Consider the following 25,561-nt stretch of genomic DNA (forward strand, 5'->3'; position numbering starts at 1 on the left):
CAAACGTGTATGCATACAAATCTGTTCCTTCACCCACTTTAAATCAGTCAACCATTCAATTTGAGTTGACTCTGCTCAGTCTTCTTCACCTTCCAGCCAAAAACAATCAATTCCGACTTTTGGTAAAATTTCACCTGGGTGGATGTAGTCTGCCTAATTCATACATTTGGGTAAGTGGACCCTACTTGACAACTGTACAGTACCTTCACTTCCTCAACCCCTGCTTTCTCCCTCAAACCCTAAGCATTAGCAACACTCTTCCCCCTCCCCCGGGTGGAAGGTGCGAGTGACGTCAGCGCGCAGTGCCCGGCGGGTGACGTCAGCTCGCGAGCGCCGGCCGTTTGTCTGTTGTTGTCCCCGCGGTCACGTGGGCAGCCCCGGGCCGCAGCGGGGATGAAGCAGTCGGTGCCTGTCCCGGCTTTTCTCACCAAACTGTGGGCCTTGGTGGAGGACCCTGACACTAACGAGTTCATCTGCTGGAATCAGGTAACCGGACCAGGCGGGACCGGGTAATCTTCCCCCAACCACCACCCCCCCACTCCCACCCCGATCCCAAATGGTCACGCAGGCTCTTCGGCCTAGTGCCGGCAGCTGGTCGAGGATCCGGAAGGAAAACAAAAGGCCAGGCCAGGCCGGGTTGGAGGGAGGGCTGGGTGGCGGTCAGGGATGTGGGAGGAGGGGAGGGATGGTCAGGGATGTGAAGGCCCGGAGAAGGGAGATGGGGGGAGAGGGTCGTGGGGGCATGGAATAAGGATATGGAGGTCGGGGGAGGGAATCGGGAAGGAGGGCAGGGATGTGAAAGCCGGAGAGTGGAGTTGGGGGTCAGGGGACTCGGGGTGAAGATGTTGGGGGAGGGGAGAGTGTTGCGGGTGGTTTCAATGCGGACTGAGCCCTGAGCCCTCGGTCATGATTCATTAGCTTGTTCCCTTTCTTCTGACTAGAATGGACACGGATTCCTGGTTCTGGATGAGCAGAGATTTGCCAAAGAGATCTTACCCAAGTATTTCAAACACAACAACATGGCTAGCTTTGTACGACAACTTAATATGTGTAAGTATAAACATACCTACGTAATTGCGGGAGTGAAAGAGTAAACACGTTTGATTACCGTTGTGCAGGACTTTGAGTCCAGACGTCAAAATCACTGCGCAATTTTGGGCTTCAAATGTAAAAAGGGATTTAAGTGTAGGGCTGGCACAATAAAGCTTCACTAGGTACCATCCTGGATGGGAGGATTGTTATGTAATGAATGTCTGACTACATTGGACCTTTATTCTGTAATTTGGTAGAATAAAAAGTGATATAATTGAATCATACGATATTCATATTTATTGGCTCGATGCAGAGCAGTTCTTTTTGTGGGTGTGGAATTTAGAGCTTGGGGGTACTATCACAGGATAATGGAAGATCGTTTAGGGCTGAGTTTAGAAACCCAGAGTGTTGTGACTGCTCCATTAATAAATCTTTTAAAGCTGACTTAGAATTTCGGTGTTCCAAGAGTTGAGAAATATGGGGAGCCGGTAGGAAAGTTGAGTTGAAACCAAAGGTTAGCCCTGATCATCAAATAACGGAGCAGCTTTGATCGGTTATACTATCTATTCCTGCTCTTATTTCTTGTGTTGTTATGCACTTTGACCTGTTACTGCTTGAGTGTAACATGATTTGTACTGAGGCAAGATGGACCACTGTTTCATTGTTAAGGAATAATCAGGGAGCAGCACCAGACATGCCTGAATATGATGTGGTGATGGAGCCAAGCCGTAGGGCTGTAAATGCTAAACAGAGCAAAGTCAACAGACCTGATCAAAACTCTGCAACCTTTTCAATGTTAGTGGACATTAAGAAACTGATGAGTAGAGGAAGCTCCACAAGTTTTCTGATCCTCAGTGTTAGCAAGCTAAGCCATATTAAGCCAAAAGGGCCAAATGGATTACGCACTTCTGCCTCCTCCTGATCTGAGTAGTTTCAGCAATATCAATTCACTTCATGTAACATCAAGAAACATCTGAATATACTGGCCATAGCAAAGGCTACAGAATCTGACAACATAAAATTTTAAATAATTTGGTGTAGAAGCAAATCGTGGAAAAGGTCTCACATGCTTTAGTTCTCTCTTCATTATTACTATTGAAGATGCTTGAACTGTCTATTCAAGACAGTTGCTTTTTCACAACGGAAAGAATGTTACCTCTAGTTCTTTTGCCAGTCACCATAAATCTCTTGCTACTTGTTAATCCTTCCACCCATTGGAAACAGCATCTCTTTAATCTCTCAAAACATTCATGACTTTGAACACCTCTTCTTACCTCCTCTTAACCTTCTCCGTTTCAGGGAGAACAATCCCTGTTTCTCTAGTTTCTCCACATAAGTGGAGTCCCTCAACTCTTGTACCATTCTGTTAGATCTGTCTTGTACCCTCAGTAAGACCTTGACATCCTTTTGAAAGTATGGTACCCAAAATGGAACAAAACACTTCAGCTGCTGTGCTCAAGGTTTTTGTTCCAGAGCTAACTGCACTAGCCAGCTGTTTCAAGTAGACCGAACTCTGACATCTACCCAAATATGTGACAAATTCCAGATCCATAAAAGGTCGGACAAATTCAATCCAATCAGCTAGCATCTTGTTCACTTTATGAATTGTTAGCTATGGGGGGAGGAGTCATAAACTCTCCTATCAAGTAGTGCTTATGCATTAATGTTTAGTTATGGTTCCGTCAGTGCTACCTGGACCAAGTACGATACAAGTTGTATCACAGAGGTAAATTACCGATAAATACTTGACTGAAATCCATATTTGCATTGCACAACATCTGGGCAAATCCACATTTGGGATTACATGTGACATCTCATGTTTGTGCTGCACAAGATCCAAAGAATGACTTGCCAACAAAAGAAAGTCTAGCAACTTCCCTGAGGCATTCAGTGACATTACCATATCAGCATCATTAATCCACAGCTCCACTGGGTCAGCCACCTAAGTGGTACAACTGCAAAAGATGATCAGAGACTGGGTATTATGCACCCAATGGCCCACGTGTCTCCAAACTGTCCAACATGTACATAGGAATAGTGAGGAGTATGCTATAATTCTCCCAGCTGCCTTTGTGTAGTTGGTTGCAGTGTGCTACATGGAATGGTAGTGTGTCTATGGTGTTAGGTTTGGTTAATCCATTCAACCTTAAATCACGATAGGGATAAGAAATTGCAATTAGCTCAACACTAGGGCAACAGTCTGGCTCACATTTATCTATAAACCTAAGCAACCACCGTGATACTTCTCTTGATCAGTTGTGGCATAGATTATGAAAATAGGGAGGTCATGTTGGAGCTGTTTGTTGACTAGGCCACAGCTGGAGTACTGAGAAGTTCTGGTCACCAAACTATGGGAAGGATATGATTGCAGTCGAGGGGTTGCAAAGGCGATTTACCAGAATGTTGCCTTGAATGGAGCATTTTAGTCTTGAAAGGAGTTTGAATCAGCTTGGGTTGTATTCTTTGGAGCAGAGAAGGTTGAGAGGGGACCTGATATCAATATAAGATTGAGTGGTGTAAACAAGGTCAATAGAAAGCTCTTGTCGAAGGGTCAATTACAAGAGGACATAATTTTAAAGTGAAAGGCAACATGTTTAGAGGGGTTTGAGGAATAAGTTTCACCCAGAGGACACAGGCAAGTTGAGGTCTAGAATGCCTGGGAGAGTAGTTGAGGCAGGAAACCTCAATGTTAAAACGTATTTGGATGAGCACATAAAGTGTCATAACATTACAAGCTATGGGCCTAGTGTGGGACAGTAGGATTGTTGTAGTTAATAGTATATTTTTGGCCACACAGACTCAGTGGGCTGAAGGGCCCCTTCTGTCCTGTGTGGTGCTGGGTCCACTGCTTTTTGTCATTATATATAAATGATCTGGATGTGAACATAGGAGGTATGGTTAGTAAGTTTGCAGATGATACCAAAATTGGAGGTGTAGTAGACAGCAAAAAAAGCTACCTCAGACTACAATGGGACCTTGACCAGATGGACCAATAGGCTGAGGAATGGCAAATAGAGTTTAATTTAAATAAATGTGTGGTGCTGCATTTTGGAAAGGCAAATCAGGACAGGACTTGGACACTTAATGGTAAGGTCCTGGGGAGTGTTGCTGAGCAAAGAGACCTTGGCGTGCAGGTTCATAGTTCCTTGAAAGTAGAGTCACAGGTAGACAGGATGGTGGAGAAGGCTTTTGGTATGATTGCCTTTATTGATCGGTGCCTTGTGCATAGGAGTTGGGGAGGTCATGTTGCGACTGTACAGGATATTGATTGGGTCACTTTTGGAATACCACATTCAGTTCTGGTCTCCATGCTATACAAAGGATGTTATGAAACGTAAAAGGGTTCAAAAAAGGTTTACAAGTAAAAACTGAAAGAACTGCGAATGCTGTAAATCAGGAACAAAAACAAAGTTGCTGGAAAAGCTCAGCAAGTCTGGCAGCATCTGTGAAAGAAAAAACGGAGTTAACGTTTCTGGCCAGGTGACCCTTCCTCAGAACTCAAGTATATGATTTACAAGTATGTTGCCAGGGTTGGAGGATTTGACCTGCAGGGCGAGGCTGAATAGGCTGGCGCATTGGCGGCTGAGGGGTGATCTTATAGAGGTTTATAAAATCATGAGGGGCATTGATAGGGTGAATAACTGAGGTCTTTTACTCAGGGTAGCAGAGTCCAAAACTAGAGGGCATAAGTTTAAGGTGGGAAGAGAAGGGATTTAAAAAGGCATAAGGGGGAACTTTTTCATGCAGAGGGTAGTGCGTATATTGAATGAGCTGCTAGAGGAAGTGGTAGAGGCTGGTACAATTACAGCATTTAAAAGGCATTTTGATGTGTATATGAATAGGCAGGGATTAGAGGGATATAGGCCAAATGTTGGCACATGGGACTGGATTAATTTAGGATATCTTGTCGACATGGACAAGTTGAACTAAAGGATCCGTTTCCACGTTGTACAGCTCTATGAATATGACTCTATGATTCTATAGTTGCAGCAATGTGTGCTGTTTTACTGTTATGCAGCAGTTTGCTAGGGAATCTTTGGCAGCACCTTCCAAGTTATACCATTTAGATGGGTTTAGGCTACAAGTATGTGGGGAAAACCACCAGTTCTAAGTTTCTCTCTCATTTGCACACAATTCCATTGTTACTGTACCAGAATTCTGGAAATCCATACATAAAAGTTTTGTGGGAGTACCTTTAATATGGGTTCTGCAGCAGACTCACAAGTCAACTTGCCATCAATTTTTCATAAGAACAGTAAATGCTGACCTTGTCAGTGGTGTTCAAGATTTAAAACTAGCTTAACCAATGAAGTAATATTTTAATGTTTTATTTTGTTAAAATCTGCAATTGATGTAGATTTTCAAATAGATAATTATATTTGTTACAAGACTGGCAAATGTTCCCAACACAATTTTCAGCCCATAGAGTCTGCACTTCATCCCAATTCAAGTAGCAAGTAAGTTTATTTGAATCAGAGATTCCGGGCTAATTTTAATCCATCGTTAAACCTGTTCCTGTTGTAGTAATGTTTCTATAAAATGACACATGGTTTTAATTTATTCTTGTGGTCTGAATGTGCATTTTTGAGTGCTATTTTGGCCTGGCCCTTCTATTAATTTATAATTCTTGACTAAATTAACTTGTTTTTTTTGTTGCCTTTGCCATTCCACAGAACCTACAGTTGAAGTAACCTGTATTTGCATTACAGATGGCTTTCGTAAAGTACTGAATGTTGATGCAGGTATAGTCAAACAGGAGCGTGATGGGCCTGTGGAATTTCAACATCCTTACTTCAAGCAAGGGCAAGATGAATTATTAGAAAACATAAAAAGAAAGGTAAATTGCAGTGGACTTCAGAAAATGTATTTTTAATTTTAGATTTCTTCCATGCCTTTTCTTGTTTTCCATTTTAGTTTGTTACATGCTTGACTCTGTTTTGCTGATTTTGTGTTGTTCTTTTTATGTTCCTTTCAAGAACTTGTACTATTGAACCGCTTAAGAAACAAGTAGTTAGTAACAGAAGGTTAGGGATGAAAATAGAAAGTAATGATATTTGAGGTTCAAGGGATAAAGTATCTAATGTAAACTCATGCTAGTAATATCTAATCAGAAAAGATGGCCGTATCTCTTTTCTGATTAGGTATTACAAGCATGAGTTTACATTAGACCCTACCCATAGGCCAGCCCCCTTATGTGCTTTAACCAAAAAATAATGTTGTATTTTGCTGCTGAATACTGAAGAGGGTCAATCTTTTAAGTAGATACCTGAAAATTTACAGACTTCCAAAGAGAGTTTTTTTTAAAAGAAACACAAATAGAGTTCAGATTTATACCTATGGCCTGTTGAAATCTGAATATGCATGTACGTTTCCTACTTAAGCATTCCTTTTAAAAAATCCATCTTTGGGATAAGTTATACAATGGTACTAATTTTCAGGTTATCTTAATTCATTTTGCTCCGTAGGAGTTAGTACAGATTGGTTATTAAACACCATTTCATCATCAAACCTCTTCCGTTGTAGTAATGTTTGAATAACGTGAAAAATAGTTTTGACTTATTCTTTACAGTCTGAATGGAAACTTTTGAGTACCCATTTGGTTTCTATCCCAAACCTCCCAACATACTGATTTGCTGTACTGATCAGACATAGCTAATGTGCCTTTGACATGGAAAACCATGCATACTCCTCCCTAAGCCTCTGTTGTTATTTAGTTGACTGGGAGTGCAGCTGCCTTGTTCTAATCCTATATATCTAGTTGTAACCAGAGAATCACCTGTAATAGCATCCCTTCCTCATCCTTCATTGTTGCCTCCATTGTCTCTATCCTTGACTTCCGTCCAATTTTTCATCTCATATTACAGTCCGGGTGACCTTCTGTTTTCTGCGCTCTGTACACTAGATCATTTAAAAATATGATGCTGTGTCCAGATTACACCAAGTCCCATTCACCAGTCGAATCCAAAGTTAAGAAATGTCTCAATAGTTAAGAAATGTCTTGATATTTAAACTTTGATTCCCCCTTTATTTTCAGTTCCTTCAGTGGTCCCATTGCGCTCTATCTATAATGTAATCCAGCTTGACAACCTTCTGAGATATGTGCTTTTTAATTCTGATCTCTTTAATATCTGTAGTTATTTGTTAATTAGCTTATTTAACGACTTGCATTATCTTAGGTATCTTCGATTAAGCCAGAAGAAGCTAAAATCCAGCAAGAAGGTTTGAATGCAATTTTATCCAGTGTTCAGGAACTACAAGGAAAGCAAGAAAACCTTGATTCAAGATTGACTTCCTTGAAATGGTATTGCAACGATCTGTTCTTTCGTAACTGCATTCTTAACAAAAAGCAGTTTGTTTTATGCAGACAACCAAAATAAGGAGAGGACATTTTGCTCCTAGGATTGCATTGTTTGGATCACTTGGGTACAGCGAATACAAGAATTAAATGAGAATTGGGGCTCCCTGCAAGTGTGAACATTTCACTAGATGCCTTCTGTGACTCTTGGCCACCATGTAAATGTTTCCATATTTGACAACTCTAAAATTTAAAAAATAACATTGCTGCAAAATATCCATTTCAGTAGTTGAGCTGTTTCTGGATTTGCAGTGAGGAGTTGCAGCTGCAGGGTTTGCTTCATAATCTGGCAATCCCATCTCCATAATAGAATCTGTTTGTTGTTATCAGTTTCCCAATCAGAAAGGTACATTGCCTGGTGACTCCAAATGGCTCAGTGAATTAATTAAATTGTTAAGAGGGTTATTGGTATGAACCCCAGTCTTTGAGTTAGTCATTCTCAACTGGGCTGACAGCATACCATTCAAAACAATGTCTCTGGATAAAAATCTCCAACCTTTTAAGAGATTCTGATATAATTTATGTATCTGAGCAATGGTCAACAGGTTGACTACCCACTGTGGTAAAACGAACTATCAACACACATTGTGAGTATTTGCAAAAGGTGATTGTTTGGATGATGTACTGCAGGATGATCAATGTTTACAGAGTATTATGCCTTTCAGAAGTAAAATAATACTTTAATGTGAGGCTGGCTAGTGAAATCTGAGGTTATAAACTTGTGATATGGAAGTTTTAAACAGATAACAAAATAAGTAATGTAAAATATATTAAATGCCCAACAGCAGCTTGGAGCATTTGGCAGCGTTTTCAACATTCGAGTTGAGTGAAAATTCAAAAGACTTGTACAGAGGTGCTGGTATCCAAGAGTATTACCTTCCTGACGTCTTCTATACAGCTTGCCCATTGCCCCATCCCACCAACACCAACCAATGAGTTGTAGCAAGTAGTAGTATTCCATGGATATTTGATTTTCTCCATGTCAGTCTGCAACCATTAAAGTAACATCAGTAATACAGTATAATTTTATTTTTATTTGTGTGCCAACAGGGAAAATGAAACACTTTGGAGAGAGATTGCAGACCTTAGACAAAAACATGCACAGCAACAACAAGTAATCCGACAGGTAAGGCTTTTCTTCATTTACTCAACTTTCACGTGCAAATTGGACATCTGGCTGCACAAAAACATTCTTGGTAAGTATTCATTTTGTGCAGCCAGCTAAACTCTCCTACTTTATCTATAATTACCTGTCAGACAAAACTTACTGGCGTGGTACCTTCAATATGATTTTAAAAAGTCAAAGATTCTGAAAGCAGATTGGTAATTGCTTACTGGGACCCGGGTTCAAATCCTATCATCGCAGATGGTGGAATTTGAATTCAACAGAAGTCTGGAATTAAGAATCTAATGACAACCATGGATCCATTGTCAATTTTTGGGGGAAAAAAAACAATTTGGCTCATTAATGTCCTTGAGGGAAGGAAATTGCCATCCTTACCATGCCTACATGTGACTTCAGACCCACAGGAAGTGGTTGACTCTTAACCACCCTTTCGGCAATTAGGTATGGGCAATAAATACTACCCTAGACAGGGCCACACACATTCCATGAATGAATAAAAGAAAATTGCTGTGGTATGGTGTGATCTTAAAGGCTTGTTGATTAGAAAGTTGAGCTCTTGATCAAAAAATGATCTTGCTACTGTGTTAGAAACTGAAGCAGGGTTTACGCATGGTATTATGTTACCCATTTGTGTTTGTTGCCTCTATTGAGGTCTATCTTACTACCGCTGTTGTCATCTCTAATTCTGTTTTTCTGATATTATTTCCTGAATGGGCTGCAATAGCTTCTGTTTAAACTTTGGTTCCCTAAGCACTGATTGCTGGGTTGTTATCTCAGTATATACCTCAATGGGTTCAAACTCAGTGCCATTCTTGATCCTGAACTGAAAATTCAACTCTTAGTCTCCCATCATAAGTTCTGCCTGGTTTTACTCCTTCCCACTGCCAATTCCATCCCTGCTTCAGCTTTTATACTTCCTGACTCTTCTATTCCAAAGCTCTCTTGACTGATCTTCTAGCTTGCATAAATTCGAGCTGATCCAAAGCACTCCTGTCCACACCATGTGTTTGATTTACATTTGCTCCCAGTCCACCATGTGTGTTGCCCAAACTTGACATAAATAATCTCCTCCAGCTTTATAATCCTCCGAACTGTGTTCTTTCCCCTCTGCAAATGCCCCACTCCCATGACCAGCCATTAACGATAATATCTTTTGCCTTTCTGACCCTCTCTTTAAAAAAAAACTTGATTCAGCTTTAGTCACATTTGCCTTTGATTTGGTGTCAATTTTCATCTAATTGTGCTGCTGTTGACCAACTTTGGATGCTTTAAAAGAAGTATATAAAAATATGTGCACACGAACATACAGAAAGAAAGAAGGAAAGAAAAAAATACAGTTATTAAAAACTCAAAAGTAATGAACATTATAGTTCATGTGATTTGACTGCATGCAGGTAGTCTGTGACTGGGAAAAGTACCTTTACATAGACTGATCTTGCCGAATCCTTTCTTGTAGTGGCTGGAGGTGCAGCAGTGCAGTTGGCCAACATTTCAGGCAAATGTAGGATTTAATCTGGAAACCAGGTTTCTGGGAATTTGAGACTAAATACAAGCTTAGATGAGTCTGCTGTTCTGTTGAGAGTCTTGCAGACAATGGTGTTAACAGTTAACAATAGCCTTTCCTAGCCTAAGCAAGGCAGACCAGAACTTAAAATTAAACTTTTTCTAGAAACTTCAGTCATTTAACATGTATCCTGGATCACTTTTGTTTATTGGATAGTTGCTATGCTCCTGGTCTTGCCCATTGTTGACAAGGAAAATTGGTTTCTTTAACACCACTTCAGGCATAAAGAATTTAAATAAGCCCCTTTTCATTCTCACAGCACTATCTGGCGACTGGTATTCTCTGCTGGTCTCTTTCTGTTTGGTCTGTAAGGTGTGTAATGGTGTAACATTCCAGGAGAATATAAGCCAGTCCTGGTTACTGCTGATCAGAACTTTATGGAAATTGTCAACTGACATAATTTGATTGACAGCAGCCACGTTTTAGTCCTGCAAAGGTGATGTTAAAATCTTAAAACAAGAAAGTTTAGCTTTTAAAAACAAATTATAACCTCTCCATGCCTTTTGAATATGACAAGTACTGAAAACACACAACTGATTTTGGTAATTAATTTATAAGTCTTGTTTTCAGTATTGCTGTTATTGCTTGATTGGATCTATCGTATGACTTTCTATTGAGGCACATTAAATTAGTTTCATTCCTTATCTTGGATTTTTGGTTATAAATGGCTATGTTTCATATTTTTCAGATTATTAAATTTATTGTTAGCTTGGTCCAGAATAACCAAATTGTTACCTTGAAGCGGAAAAGGTATGCATTCTTTAAAAATGTTTAATACTTTTAGTCTCTTGATATTGCTCAATCTTTTACTCATTTCAAGTTTCCATGTAAGTACTTATTCAATTGTAAGTATAATTTTAGCTGAAAGTAAAGCTGCTTAGATTGGAAACTATCTTTTTCTTGGAATAGGAACTTTTAATTCTTCTGGTGCATTAAGAATTTGCTTTATCAGTCATATATCTGCGTTGGTGAATGTTGATGGATTTATTTTTGTCTCAAATGTACCCTAAGCGCTCGGTACATTATTTAGTACATTGTGACATTGTTTATGGTTTGTGAATTTTTGCATTGTTGCTAGCATAATGTTTTGGGTTCAATGGGATCGACTAAGATCTTACATTTTCGAATGTTTGCGTGGATATTGTTACGTATTCTCCAATCTTTTTTTGTACTATCCAATAATGAGGTTTGCAAGCAAATTCTGTAGCTTCCAGGGAGTCTAATCAATTATTTGGACACTGTTAAGATGTTATGTACTAAAATGTTATTGTTATGTGAAATGTTAGATTTCTTGTTAAATTAACTATTGATAACTCTGTTATGCAGTACTTTAGGAATAGGATAACTCCAAGTTACCACTTAGGTGCCTCAAATATATTCATGTTGACAAAATAGTTGAACAACATCATCCTCTATTAATAGAACATAAAATATTCACTGGGTAAATGTAGACCACCGCAACCTTTTTCTTTGCAGTTGGAGATATTAGTAAACTAATCAGGACGCAAGGATCATTTAACCCAGTTAGCTCATTTTGACAGTTAGAGATACAACTGTAGTTCAGTTGTATGTGCTGTCTTGGTTCATTTTCAGTTGTATCAATACTTAACTTATTTTTCTTTGTTCCTAGGCCAATAATGATTAATACTACTGGACCTTCTAAGCCAAAATATTTTCATCACCTAGTAAAAGAGCCAGATGATACAACTCATGTAATTAAAAACCTTTTTGTACTTTTGTGTTCTTTTATTTTAAAGATGAAGTGATCTTGTAAAGAATTTAATAAGTATCCATTTTTCTGATAGGTACCTGTACATGGCTCTAATGGTGTGAAGCAGTGCGTCAGAACGGTAGAAGATATTGTTATTTGTGACATCACTGACACACAAAAAGAAAAAAATGAAGAATCTACATTTGCTGTTAACGAGTATGAATTCAGTTCCTATCGTTGGTCTGATCTTTTTTGTGTGCTTCATTTACTAAATTATAGCACTCAGTTACAGTATAGAAAAAATATAAATTGCAAGTGTCATGGTACTGCAACCTTATTCATGAATATTGCCTTCAGAAAGGAAGAGTTGCTACTGGTGTACCATTTTTTTAAATAGTACATTGAGGTGTTCTTGTTTTTGATCAACTATCTTTATACTGTTTACTTCCTAGCTCTATTGAAGATAATTTTTATTTTGAGCTTCTATACAACAGACTTAATGAATTCAGAACAAATCTTAAAAATAGAACACAGCTTTATGATCTAGTTTTGTTTTTAACGAGAATTTGCCTTTTAATTTGCATGCTTACTGAAATAACCAAACTCTTGCTAGGTAGCACTTTATTGACATTAAAGCTGAGAGTTCATGCCTTCAGCAGACAGTCCCTTTAGAAGATCATGGATTCTACATCCACTCCAAGATCCCCTCTAGGCTGATAATTCTGTGATACTGCAGGAATACTGGATTGAAAGTGTCCTTCTCCAGATGTATTATTAATCTGTAGCTACATCTGTCTGCTCAGGTGGACATAAAGGAGTCAAAGTTGCTACAGAGATTGTATAGCTCTAGATGCGAAGTCTGGTGAAAACTAATCAAAATTAAGCAAGAACATGGCAAGGTGGCTCAGTGGTTAGCACTACTGCCTCAGCACCAGTAACTGGGGTTCAGTTCCACGCTCGGGTGACTGTGTGGAGTTGGCACATTCTGTGTGCATTTACTCCAAGTGCTCTGGTTTCCTCGCAGTCTGTAGATGTGCAGGTTAGGTGGATTGGCCATGCTAAATTGCCCATAGTGTCTAGGGACATGCAGGCTAGGTGGATTTAGCCGTGGAAAATGCAGGACTGCAGGGATAGGATGGGGAAGTGGGCCTGGTGGGATGTTTTTTGAAAGGGTAATAGACTTGATGGGCTGAATGGTCTGCTATATTGTAGGGTTTCTATGGTTCTGTGAACTATTTGTGATTCCAGCAGAGGAGTTAAAATTTTAATCAGTTCAAGCTCCACAGAGTATTTAAGAAATTTGAAAGTGTGTGTCCTTGGAAATGAGCTGGACCAGGTCTTGCTAGAGGTACTTGTTCTTAGAATTGCAGCAAAGTTCGTAAGCTGTACCAGCATTTACTGATTCTGATACAAAGCTGTTGTTTTTTTTCAATGTATGAGTGCTTGTGTTATTTCTGGTATGTGTTTAAAAGTCTTTGGCTCTTTGTTATAAGGCAATAGAGTGGGGTTTTTTTCTTGAACAAAAACAGAAGTTTCTGGAAAAGTTCAGAAAGTCTGGCAGCATCTGTGAAGAAAAATAAGGGTTAATGTTTCGTGTCCGGTGACCCTTTCTCAGAACTGATAGTAGATAGGAAAATGTTAGTTTGTATGCAAAAGATAGAGAGGTGGATGGGGTAAGGAGTAAACAATAGATGGGGATAGAGCCCAAAGGGAGAGAAGAGCAGTTGGATCGACAAAGGAGTTGATAACGATCTGGCTAGGACGGTGAATAGTCATTAAAGGCGACTGTTAGTGACTAACAATAGGTAGTGCGTAATGGCAGACTATGTGATAACAAGGCCTGGTGTGTGAGGTAGGGGCTTGGACATAGGAGTTCAATAATTTTAGGGCCTAACCCCTCTATCCTAGCCCCCTACCCCACCACCAGGCCTTGTTATCACAGTGACTAACAGGTAGTGTGTAATAAAAACAGAAGTAGCTGGAAAAGCTCAGCAGGTCTAGCAGCACCTGTGAAGAAAAAAAATCTGAGTTAACGTTTCGGGTCAGTGACCCTTCCTCAGAACTCAGTTCCTGATTTACAGCATCCACAGTTCTTTCGGTTTTTATTTAGGTAGTGTGTAATGGCAGACTAACAGTCCCTATTAACAGCTATTCACCCTCCCAGGCAGATCGTCATCAACTCCTTTGTCTACCCAACTGCTCTTCTTCTCTCTTTGGGCTCCATCCCCACCTATCATTTACTCCTTACCCCCTCCCTATCTTCTGCATATAACCCGATGTTTTCCTAGCTACCATCAGTTCTGAGGAAGGGTGACCGGACCCGTAACGTTAACTCTGATTCTTCTTCACAGATGCTGCCAGACCTGCTGAGCTTTTCCAGCAACTTCTGTTTTTGTTCCTGATTTACAGCATCCACAGTTCTTTCAGATTTTTCTCCTTGTTTATCTTCATTTCTGTACATAAAACTTGATTTATTACTAAAATAAAGACTGAAATATTGCATGCTTTTGTTTTAGTAAAAGATCACTAGTTTTAAAAAAAACACTCATTTATGAACTGAGCCAAGTTCCTGCTGAGGATCTATGTTGTCTGGTTCTAATATCAACTGGGCATTACCAAATAACAATTGGAGCCACTAGATCATAATACTTGCAGAAAGTGTGAACAACAAAAACTTTATGGGAGACCCACAGAATCACTTTTAAGTTGAGTGATGTGTTATTCAGATTAGCTAATGTTTGTTTGAAGTTTGAGTTTGATATGTTGCGGTCATTGTTCTAACTTCAGTATGTAGCTTCTCACAGTCTGTGAAAAATAACAAAATTAAAAAGTGTTCCCTATTTCATCTGTAAATTCAGATTTTTTTTTTGTCCTTTTAGTGAACTGCCCAAAGTCGTACAACAGGACAATTCTTTGTGTGAAGAGACTACTAAAAGTCAGGAACAACTTCCCACATCAGAGATAATGGATGTGTGCAGTACTGATCATGTTATGAACACTATGATGAACGACAGTGTTGAAACAACAAACGCTGAATCATCAATCAGTTCTGAAGATCCTATTTCTATGATGGACTCCATTTTGAATGAGAATGCAGTTATTTCACAGAACATAAACCTTCTTGGCAAGTGAGTAAATGTGAGGAATGTCGTGCTGGTATATTTTGATGTATTATGAGCTCCCCGCTATCTTGCCTTTTTTCCTTTTAGCCAGTATAATTGAAATTAAATTGTGTAGTCATGTAGAAGTAGATCTTGCTTTGTGCAAACTGATTGTATTTTCCTGCTCAACTACACTCATTTATTCATTATACAGTGTTTTGAAGTGACCTATATTGGTATGTAAATTCATGTTTGTACTTTCTGGGCAGCATACTACCAGTGTGAGACACATTATCTAAGACTCTGGATGTACAGCAAACGTTTTATTAACCGGCACTTATGGCACCAGGAGTGTGCCAGTTGATCACATATTTCGGTTGATTAAGAGGCTTACATAATCAATCTAAAAACCAACCCTTAGTAACAGAAATGTAATGCAAGAGGTATACGCATCACTGTTATAATTTACAGCATAAATCACTGAAATAATATTGCAACTTTGCCTTCAATAAAACTTACCAGCAGAGAGCCTTCTCACTGGCACCCTCAACTGACCACTCTGACATCGCAAGAGGTCATGAAAATACAGTAAACTTCAGGTATTTGAGGTATATATTTCTGCTGGTTTAGCAAGAATGCTGGTTCATAAGGTGGCGTTTAAAACAAAGTTTGCTGTGGTTTAAAAGTATGTTATTTTTAAGATTGATACCAATTTTAAAAAAACCTGCAGATTAAATTTTATGTATTTTACTTGATGTAAAATGCTGAAGTTTATATGAATTTGAACTTATTGGTGGATCAGCATGCTAATGAATACATGTATGCATTATCCAAATGATTTACTGTTGAGTCATTATAGTCACAATTCACATCAAATCAATGAATTCTTGCTTGAAAGCTTGATGTTCAGTCAATAGAAGATTTATGCTTGTTAAACTTTGATCTTGCAGGATAGAACTTATGGATTATTTGGACAGTATTGACTGTAGTTTAGAAGATTTTCAGGCAACGTTATCAGGAAAGCAGTTCAGTGTTGACCCAGAGGTTCTGTCAGATGTAAGTACGCGTCATATAGTTAAGTCTTAGTTTAGTCTTTGATTTTATCTCAAAGTTGAATTCTAAACTGTTCTTTCATCTTCCATAGTAAAGGTTGTTCTATAAGCTAAAACTATGCAATCTTCGATTTGTTACAGATCTGAAGGGGGCTATTCGGCCCAACATATCCATGATGGCTGTCCAAATGAACAATTCACTTAGTACCATTCTCCAGCCTTCTCCTTGTAACCCTGCAGATTCTTCCTTTTCAGATAACATTTTATTTTCCTCTTGAATCAAGTTCAAGGCACTTTTGCCTATTGTTCAGGAACACTGTCACTTAGCTCCTATACAAACATTCAGCAAAGGTGCTTCACATAGAAACACTCCATGAGGAAGAATGGTATTTTGCCATATCTTAGGCAGATATGGAAAAGCAGTCTTGTTTCGTTAAGTCTTTGCTATGCAGATAACCAGTTTATAGCCAGCTAATTTGCTAACTTCATACATCATGATGCTTTCTGGTTTTTTTATTGGGTCACACCCAAATCAATAGGTAAGTTTTCAATCTGTCCTTGGTCTAACATTCTTCGCTATTAGATGGACAGGGATTCATTGTGTTTGTTGTTTTATGATCCTAACTGAAATTATCACTGGGCAAGTCAGATTCCACACTGAAATCTAGCCTGATAGAATTTTAAAAATAAGATGGTATCACAGTGAAATGCAAGCAGACAGTGCTGTGGATCGGTTTTAACAATAAAACAGAAGCTTATTAGACAAAAATAAAGATAAAATAGAAAAAAAGTAAACTCTTTACATGTTAAAAAAACTCACATGAAGAATGAACTGAGAGTAGACCATTCGGCCCTTCAGGACTGCTCCTCATTTAATACAATCATAGCTGATCTGATTCTAATCTTATAATTTGGTACATTGTGACATTGATTTGATTCCTGTATAGCCCTGATATTATTTCATCACCATAATAATCGAATTTATCTATCTTTGCCTTAAAAATATTTAAAGAATCTGCATCCAATACCTTTTTTGAGGAAGGGTGTTCCAAAGGCTTAACCTGCTCAGAGAAAATTGTTTTACTCATCTCTGTCTCAAATGCTTGACCCCTTATTTTTTAAACTGGCTCCTAGTTCTGGATTCTCCCACAAGAGGAAACATCCTTTCCATGTCCACCTAGTCAAGCCCCCTCGGGACCTTATATTTCAGTTAAGTCCCCTCTCTGATTCTTTTAAACTCTAGAGAATGCAGGCCTAATCTGTTTAACCTTTCCTGATGAGGCAATCTCTTTATTCCATGTACTACTGTAATAAACCTCTGAATTGTTTCCAAAGCATTGACATATGTTGTGACATCAATGGCCTGTAAAAGTGAAACAATACTTCCCTCACAGTAAAACATAACATTCTATTAGCTTTCCTAATTACTTGCTGTACATGCACTCTATTGATGTTCTAGAACACCCAAATCTTTGCATCTCAGAACTCCAGCATATGACTATTTATATATGATGTTGCATTTTTTTATTCTTTCTGCCAAAATGAAAAGAAAGACATGGAAAGTTTTACACTTTCCTACCTTATACTCCATTTGCCAGATCTTTGCCCAATCTCTTAGCATATCTATATACTCTGACAATTCACTTTCTTACGTATCTTTGTATCATCATCAAACTTAGCAACCATGCCTTTGGTTCCTCCATCATTTGGAGACATTGTAAAGAGTTGCGTCCCTGGCATTGACACTTGTGGCACGCCACTCATGACATTCTACCAACTTGAAAAAGACCTATTTATTCCTACTTTTTGCTTCTTGCTAGTGAACCAATCTTCTTACCCAGAACATTGAGCTTTTATTTCCCCACAATAACTTTTGATGTGGCATCTTATCAAATGTCTTCTGAAAATCTAAGTACAATGCATCCACTTGTTCCCCTTTATCCACAGCACAAGCTACTACTTCAAAGATTAGTTCAACATGATTTTACTTTGAAAAAGCTATGTTGGATGTACTTGATTAGCTTGAACTTATCCAAGTGTCCTGTTATAGTGATTCTAATAATACCTCCCAGTCATAGAATCCCCACAGTGTGGAAACAGGCCAACCAGCTCAACAAGTCCATGCCACCCCTCTGAAGAGCATCCACCCAGACCCATTCCCCTGTAACCCTCCGTTTCACATGGCCAATCCATCTAACTTACACACCCCTGGACACCATGGGCAATTTAGCATGGCCAATCCACTTAACCTGCACAACTTTGGACAGTGGGAGGAAATCGGTGCACCCGGCAGAAACCCACGCAAACATGGGGAGAGTGTGCAAACTCCACACAGACAGTTGCCCAAGGTAGAATTGAACCCGGCACCCTGGCACTGAGAGGCAGCAGTGCTAACCACTGAGCCATCATCCCAACCTAGTATTTTCCCTATGACAGATATAACTTGATAGATTTTGAAACACAATGTATCTTGCCATATTCCAGCACAGTCACTTTACAGCATTCAGAGACCAGTCACATCTACAGGTTTGACTTGACTGTTTCTTTCAACTCCTGATCTTGAAAGTTTGATAACCTCTTTGAGGATTCGCAGAACTGAACTTTCGACTTTCTCGGCTTTATATAATCCCTTCACTGTTCTGACCAAACATTTCTAGTGTCAAACATTTAAACTGAAATTCTTGACATGGAGGTAACCTGTTTCCTAACAGTTCTAAACTATCTCCTTTCTTCAGGAAAAACTCTATGCATCTGACTTCCATCAGGTCCTCTGCAAACTGGAAACAAAAGCTCTCCAAGTGATGGATTTTACCCTGAGCAAGAAAAATTTCCAGATTCTTCTAGCTGAATACAACTCAATGCTGTTGATATTTATCTCCACTCATAAAACTCTTCATTTTGCAAACAAATTATCATTACCATTCTAGGAACGCACACTCGCATGCAGGTTTTCAAAAAAAAATGGCTCCAGAAATAGTGACATTATTCATTAAATTCCCTCATTCATGCAGACCAAACCCCCCTCGTGCCTTCACCATTTCTTTTAATTTTCTTACAGGCTACGCGTGCCCCCAAGGTCCTTGTGTGGCAGTGGCTTATGGAGCCAGAAGTCAGTGCTGAGCACGGGACATTGGAGTGCAGCGTGCGTCTTAGAGGAAATATTTTACGCCATTAGATCAAAATCGAACCTCTTAAAATAAATCATTTTACACCTTGTATCACAATTTCATGTAAAAATTAATATTTGCAGATAGTACATTAAAATACCTAGACACCACCTCACCATAAGGGCCAATGATTGATCGTGTTAGGAAGGACGTCCTAGAATTACCTTTCTTCTAAATGAAGGATGATTGATTTACTGAGTTACATGAGATTGGGATTTTTTTTAACCTTGTGAGACAACATATTAGGGAGGAGGTTCGGTTCACGGGAATGGATGATGTCTTATCCAGCAGAACTATCCGTGGACCTGACTAGTTCTGATGAGTGCACAATTTAAAAAAAAAGTTCAACTTGTCTCCATTTTAGCAATGTTTAAAATGGTTGATATGTGAAGTTACTGAGAAAGGGAATGGAACCAGTTATACTTAAGTTTTGCCCTTGTTGAAAACTTATTTTTATAAAAGATAAAATCTAGGCGACTGCATTCCCCATGACAAATTGTATTTTTGTGTATAGATATAGAGAGAGAGGGATCCAAGCTATGTAAAATACTCGTCCATTGTGTGGTGAAAATATAATTTGCTAAAGTACAGCATTGGTTTGTTTTTTTTTTAACAATCAGGTGGTAATTCGAATGCATTGAACCAGCAAAGCATGTCAACTGCTACAAAAATATAATAAAGCCTCTAGTGTTTTACTAACATTTATAAAGCTGGTTGTAACTTTGTACATGACAATTGAATTCTAGAAACAGAGTTGCAAAGGAAATATCCTGGAATGTGGTGTTTATTCCTGAATTGCCCTTCCAGTTAATGCATCAGATATCTGTTTATAGAATAATTTCTTGATTTCTCTTACCTTACAAGAAATCATCTGTAAACATTATTTATTTTTGTCTCTCTGATCATACGATGACCTTATGCTGAGCACTGAATATCATCTGCAAGTCCTGTGTATTAAAGTGTTAGTTAACGTAACAAAGTTAAGCTGGAAAAGTACATCACGAGCAGAGTTGAACATAAGTCATATAGAGCATTGGTGAGACCACATCTCATCCTATGTGTGGTTTTAGTTTCCTTATTTAAGGAAGGATCTAAGTGTGTTGAAAGCAGTTCAGAGAAAGTTTACTAAACTGATACCTGGAATGAAAGGGTTGCCTAATATGGATAGGTTGGACAGTCTGGGTGTTTCCACTAGAGTTTAGAAAATTCTCCCCATGTCTGTGTGGGTTTCCACCGAGTGCTCCAGTTTCCTCCCACAGTCCAAAGATGTGCAGGTTAGGTGGATTGACCATGGTAGATGGCCCATAGTGTCCATGGATGTGCAGGCTAGGTAGACTGGTCATGAGAAATGCAGGGTTACACAGATACAGTAGGGGTGTGGATCTAGGTCAGTTGGTCTTCGGAGGAGATTTGTATGATTCTACTATTCTATGACTATCACTGTGCTACTATCTTCCGTCTGCTCCACCTAACAGCTTTCCATGTTACTGGGCCGGCACGGTGGCTCATTGCTTAGCACTGCTGCCTCACAGTGCCAGAGACTTGGGGTCAATTCTACCCTCGGCTGACTGTCTGTGTGGAGTTTGCACATTCTCCCCGTGTCTGTGTGGGTTTCCTCAGCATGCAGCGGTTTCCTCCCACAGTCCAAAGGATGTGCAGGTTAGGTGGATTGGCCATGGTAAATTGCCCATAGTGTCCATGGATGTGCAGTCTAGGTGGATTAGTCATGGGAAATACAGGGTTACACAGATAGAGTAAGGGGGTGGGTCTAGGTTGGTTGGTCTTCGGAGGGTCTGTGTGGACACAATGGGCCGAATCGCCTGCTTCCACACTGTAGGAGGAGAAAATTGAGAGGTGACTCAATTGAAGTGTAAAAAGATCCTGAATGGTCTTGACAAGATGTATGTGGACAGAATGATTCCACTTGAGAATAAGTCTGGAATGTGAAGCCCTCCTTTAAAATTAGGGATAGCCCTTTCAGGACAGGGAGGAGGCAGCATGTTTTTAGGGTTGTATGACTTTGGAATTCTCTCTACCTTGAAGCAGTGGAAGAAGAATCATTGAATATTTTGAACACAGGTCTCCAGTCTCGTTACACCAGATAATCAGAAATGGGATATGTGAGCATGTGGAATTCAAAACACAAACAGATCTGTCTTGATCTTATTGAATGGTGGGACAGACTGGATGGACCATTGGTTTACTTCTCTGAATTCGTGTGTTGTGTTTCTATGAGGTCCAGAGGGGCATTGTTTCTAATTGTATAAGAATCACATTAAGAATTTTAAAAGCGAATTTCCTTCCACTGAATGTTAGAGAATCAGAAGGATGTCGAACATAAATGAACTGAGATTCTAAACCATGTCAGATATATATGGTTCACTAACTCAAATTAGTTTGATATGATGTTCATGCACAAATTCCTTTTCCTCATGCTAGGTATCAAGTGCTAAAGAAAATCGTAATGGAGCTGAATCCAAAGTGGATGAAAACAAATCTTCTGATACTGGTTAGTGCTTAGGATTTGTTTTTTTTTTCTGTTCATTTGGAAATTGGCAAACTAGATCCACAGTTGGTGGAGTTGCAGGAAGCAGACGGCAATGCTTGAAGTAGAGGTGGCTCAGTGGTTAGCACTGCTGCCTCACAGTGCCAGGAACACAGGTTCAATTCCACTCTCAGACAACTGTCGGTGTGGAGTTTGCACATTCCCCTTGTGTCTGCGTGGGTTTCCTCTAGGTGCTCCGGTTTCCTTCCACTGTCCAAAGATGTGCAGACTAGGTGGATTGGCTGTGCTAAATTGCCCGTAGTGTTCCGGGAATGTGTTGATTTGGTGGGTTATAGAGAGATGGTTCTGGGTGGGATGTCCGAGGGTCGGTGTGGACTTGTTGGGCACAAGGGCCTGTTTCCGCACTGTAGGGATTCTATGATCTGTTTTTCCAACTGGAAGTCTGTGCCCAGTGGAATCCTACATGGTCAGTGTTAGGGCCCTTGCTGTTTTTGGTTTATATAAATGAGTTTTACATTAAAAAAAGTTTATATATGAACTTGTAGTTCCAACTTGTCATGATAACAGTGTACTATGGTGTCTCCCTGTTGGCCCTGATAACTGAATCCTGGAGGGACTTTTAAGAGCTTTATACAATGATCAAATATTTTGAATAGATGTACATTCTGTCTGTGCAAATGTATTTTGAGCTAGCCTTGAGACAAATTGGCATACTTAAAACATGATTAGGGATGTAAATGTGTGGCTGAAAGATTAGTATGGGAGAAGTGGGTTTCAGTTCATGGGACACTGTCACCACTATTGGGTAAGAAAGATCTGTTCGGTTATGGAGAACGTTTGAGCCGTGCTGGGACTAGTGTCATAGTGAATCGTACTATTAGCATTGTCGATAGAGCTTTAAATTAATAAACGATGGTATTAGTGAAGTGGTGAGTTGTGATGTAGTGAGAGAGACCCTGATGTGGAATCATGTTGGATGAAAGGCATGGGTGGGAGTCATCTATAGGCCCCTGAAGAGTTGTCTCACACTGGGACATGTAGAAAAGTTACAGCTCATGCACTTTGGAAGGAAAGATCAAGAGGCATATTATTTAAATGGAGCAAGACACTAAAAAAATGCATCACTGAGGGATATGGATGTTATGTATAAAGCAGAAAGCTAGCATGCAGGTACATTGTGATTAAGACAACAAATGATATTTTGGCCTTTCATGCTAGGGGTTGGAGTTTAAAAAGAGGGAAACCTAACAACTGTACAGGGTGTTGGTGAGGCCACACACACAACACTGTACAGTTTTGTCCTTGTCTTGAACAAAGGATATACTGGGATTGGGGGCAGTTCAAATGCAACTCACTGCACTGCTTCTTGTGTTGGAGTTGACTTGAGCAGGGATAGCTTAACAATTTAGGCCTTTTATTGATTAGAGTTTAGAAGAATGAGGAGCGATCTTTTTGAAACATAAAAGATTGAGGAGATTTGACAGGGTAAATGTTGAGGAATCTCAAACTAGGGGACATAATTGTAGAACAAAAGGGACATTTATTTAAAACTGACATGAAGGAATTTCTTCTGAGGGTAGCGAATAGCTGGAATTCTCTACCCTGGAGAGTTGAGAGATCACTGGAAGTATTGAAGTAGATAGTTTTTTTTTTGAAATCTTGAGGAGTTAAGGACGGAGACAGATTGGCTGTGTCTTATGCAATAGCAAGGTGGCTTCATGAGACTGCCAGAGTCACTTCCTCTTGATTGTGTACCACATGCTAACACCTCTGTGGAATAGTACATAGCTAGAGATAGTCTTGGAGAAATCTGTGACATTGACCAAAAAGGTATGTATTTATGACTGCTGTGCTGTTGCTTGGCTAGGCTGTAGGCTTACTCTCAAGTTTCCAGATGTTAGTGGGGTGATTGAATAGGTTTGCCTTTGTTGTGTTTGATGTCTAGCATTGCCTGCTGATCTATCTAGCTTAAGATTTTCTAATCAACCAGTTCAGAGATGTTACTATATACCTCTGGAGCATGGGGCTTGAACCTTGACATCCTGACCGAGAGATCCAGACACTACCACTGCACCACAAGAGCCCCTAAAGGTTAACATTTTGGTACATATTTTCTAATCAGCCACCTCAGATGTTATTGCGCACCTCTGGAGCAGATGGGACTTGAACCGTGACTTCCTGGCTTAGATATAAGGACATTAGCAGTGCACCCAAGAGTCCTCATCTCGTTTAAGTGATGTCCAGATGTGTTATAGCACACCTCTGGGAGCAGGTGAAACTTGAACTCGGGTCTTTGGACTCTCACTACCTCTGTACTGAGAGAAATCACTAATCTGCTTTTTTATTATCCTATTTGCTAATCAATCTGTTGAAAGATGTTATTACATGCCTCTGGAATAGGTGAGACTTGAACCTGGGCCTTATAATCTAGACACTAACATTGGGCTACAAGAGGGCCTTTTCATCTGGTTTGAAAGTATTTTTAATCAACTTGTTCAGAGCATCTATCACCAACCTCTGGAGCAGGTGGGACTTGAACCTGAGCCTCCTCGTCCAGGATAAGGACACTGTCACTGCACTACAAGAGTGCCCCCTCCTTTGATTTAAGTCAGTTATGTCGTGATTAGGTACAGCTTTGTTGCTTGATATTGTCGGGAATTAGATGCCAGACTGGTTTATTTTGCTATAGTTTCTTTTTTGCTTTGCTTTATTTTTCCTAAAGATGATGTTAAATTAGATGGATATTTATGACAAGCCAGTCTTTGTATGATTAAATCTAAAATAAAAAGCTAGTAACAGTTATAATTAATTATTTGAATTTAATGTACTCCACTGCATTTGAATTCACATCGCGTTCATACTGAGCCAAAACTTTAACTCCAAGGTCTTGATTTTTGATAAATAGGGCTTGTGCACAGCTGAACATTAAAAAGAAATTCAATGGGACTGTATACTGGGGGGTGGAGGAAAGTAGATGTTACATAACAGCTAATTTTGATGGATCATTGGTTATATCACATTGAACATTATAATAATCAAGACTGTTGAGCTAATGTTACTGGTCTAGTAATGTCACTTATAAAAGTTTTGGTCCAAACCTTTGTTTACATCATTGTTCAATACAGCACTTGATACTTTTATACGAAAGTTAAAGTTACAGTCTGCTTGGATTTCCATCCTCCGTCTTGCATTAAAAAGCTCCATTTTGTTTGTGGTTTACTTGCAGGAAAGCAACTGATGCAGTACAATATGTACCCTGTGCTAACTTTCTTGGATGGAAATGCATCCTCTTTATTGGAAAAGGAGAACACTACTTCAGGCCTTAAGTGTACATGTGAAGACAATCACCTACAGAAAAATGAAAATACAGAAAAAGTAGAACGGGAAAATAAGAAGAAAACCAGTCAACTTTTTAAATTAGAACCTTTAACAGAAGAAGAAGCAAGAGAAGAAACACTGTTTTACCTTTGTGAATTGACTCCCTCTAATAGTCTAGATGGTGAAAATTCTTTACTGGACAGTTAGCCAATAAGTTTAACTATTGTTTATTCAACATTCAGCTAAAGACTAACTTAACTTGAAACATTTAATTTATACTGTAACATTGGTTTGTGTAGTTAGTGTCCTGTATTGTGTTTCATGTAAATATGTTGTAATCAATTTTTGCTAATATATATAAAGATCTTGTTCCCTGTACTCTTAAATTCATATCAGAAATGCAGCTTTGTGTAAGTTTAATTTTTTTTGTACTATTGCTGTGACATTACATGGCATTGTTTTATGTTGTTGCTTAAAGCAGCGATGTGTGAAATACCTTGCAATTTCGTATTCTGCAAATATCATTTGCCCCAAACCCAGCTTGGGACAACTGAATGCACCATTCTACATTCCGTGACCATTTAAAAAAAAAACTATGATCCGATTTTTGGATTAAGCTTGGGTGTTGT

General features: G+C 39.2%; 1 protein-coding gene across 1 annotated transcript; it reads left to right on the plus strand.

Annotated features, from left to right (window-relative positions):
- The first annotated feature begins 327 nt into the window (after positions 1-327).
- On the plus strand, positions 328-25,536 carry hsf2 (heat shock transcription factor 2). The gene is made up of 12 exons (XM_020516977.2): positions 328-486; positions 942-1,050; positions 5,742-5,869; positions 7,209-7,333; positions 8,438-8,513; positions 10,766-10,827; positions 11,708-11,789; positions 11,883-12,004; positions 14,668-14,916; positions 15,840-15,945; positions 21,548-21,617; positions 24,841-25,536. The coding sequence occupies exons 1-12, from the start codon at positions 394-396 to the stop codon at positions 25,137-25,139; spliced, it is 1,521 nt and encodes a 506-aa protein (XP_020372566.1). The 5' UTR covers positions 328-393; the 3' UTR covers positions 25,140-25,536.
- Positions 25,537-25,561: the final 25 nt, after the last annotated feature.

The sequence above is a fragment of the Rhincodon typus genome, chromosome 5, assembly GCF_021869965.1.
Source record: "Rhincodon typus isolate 14 chromosome 5, sRhiTyp1.1, whole genome shotgun sequence".
Lineage (NCBI taxonomy): Eukaryota > Metazoa > Chordata > Chondrichthyes > Orectolobiformes > Rhincodontidae > Rhincodon > Rhincodon typus.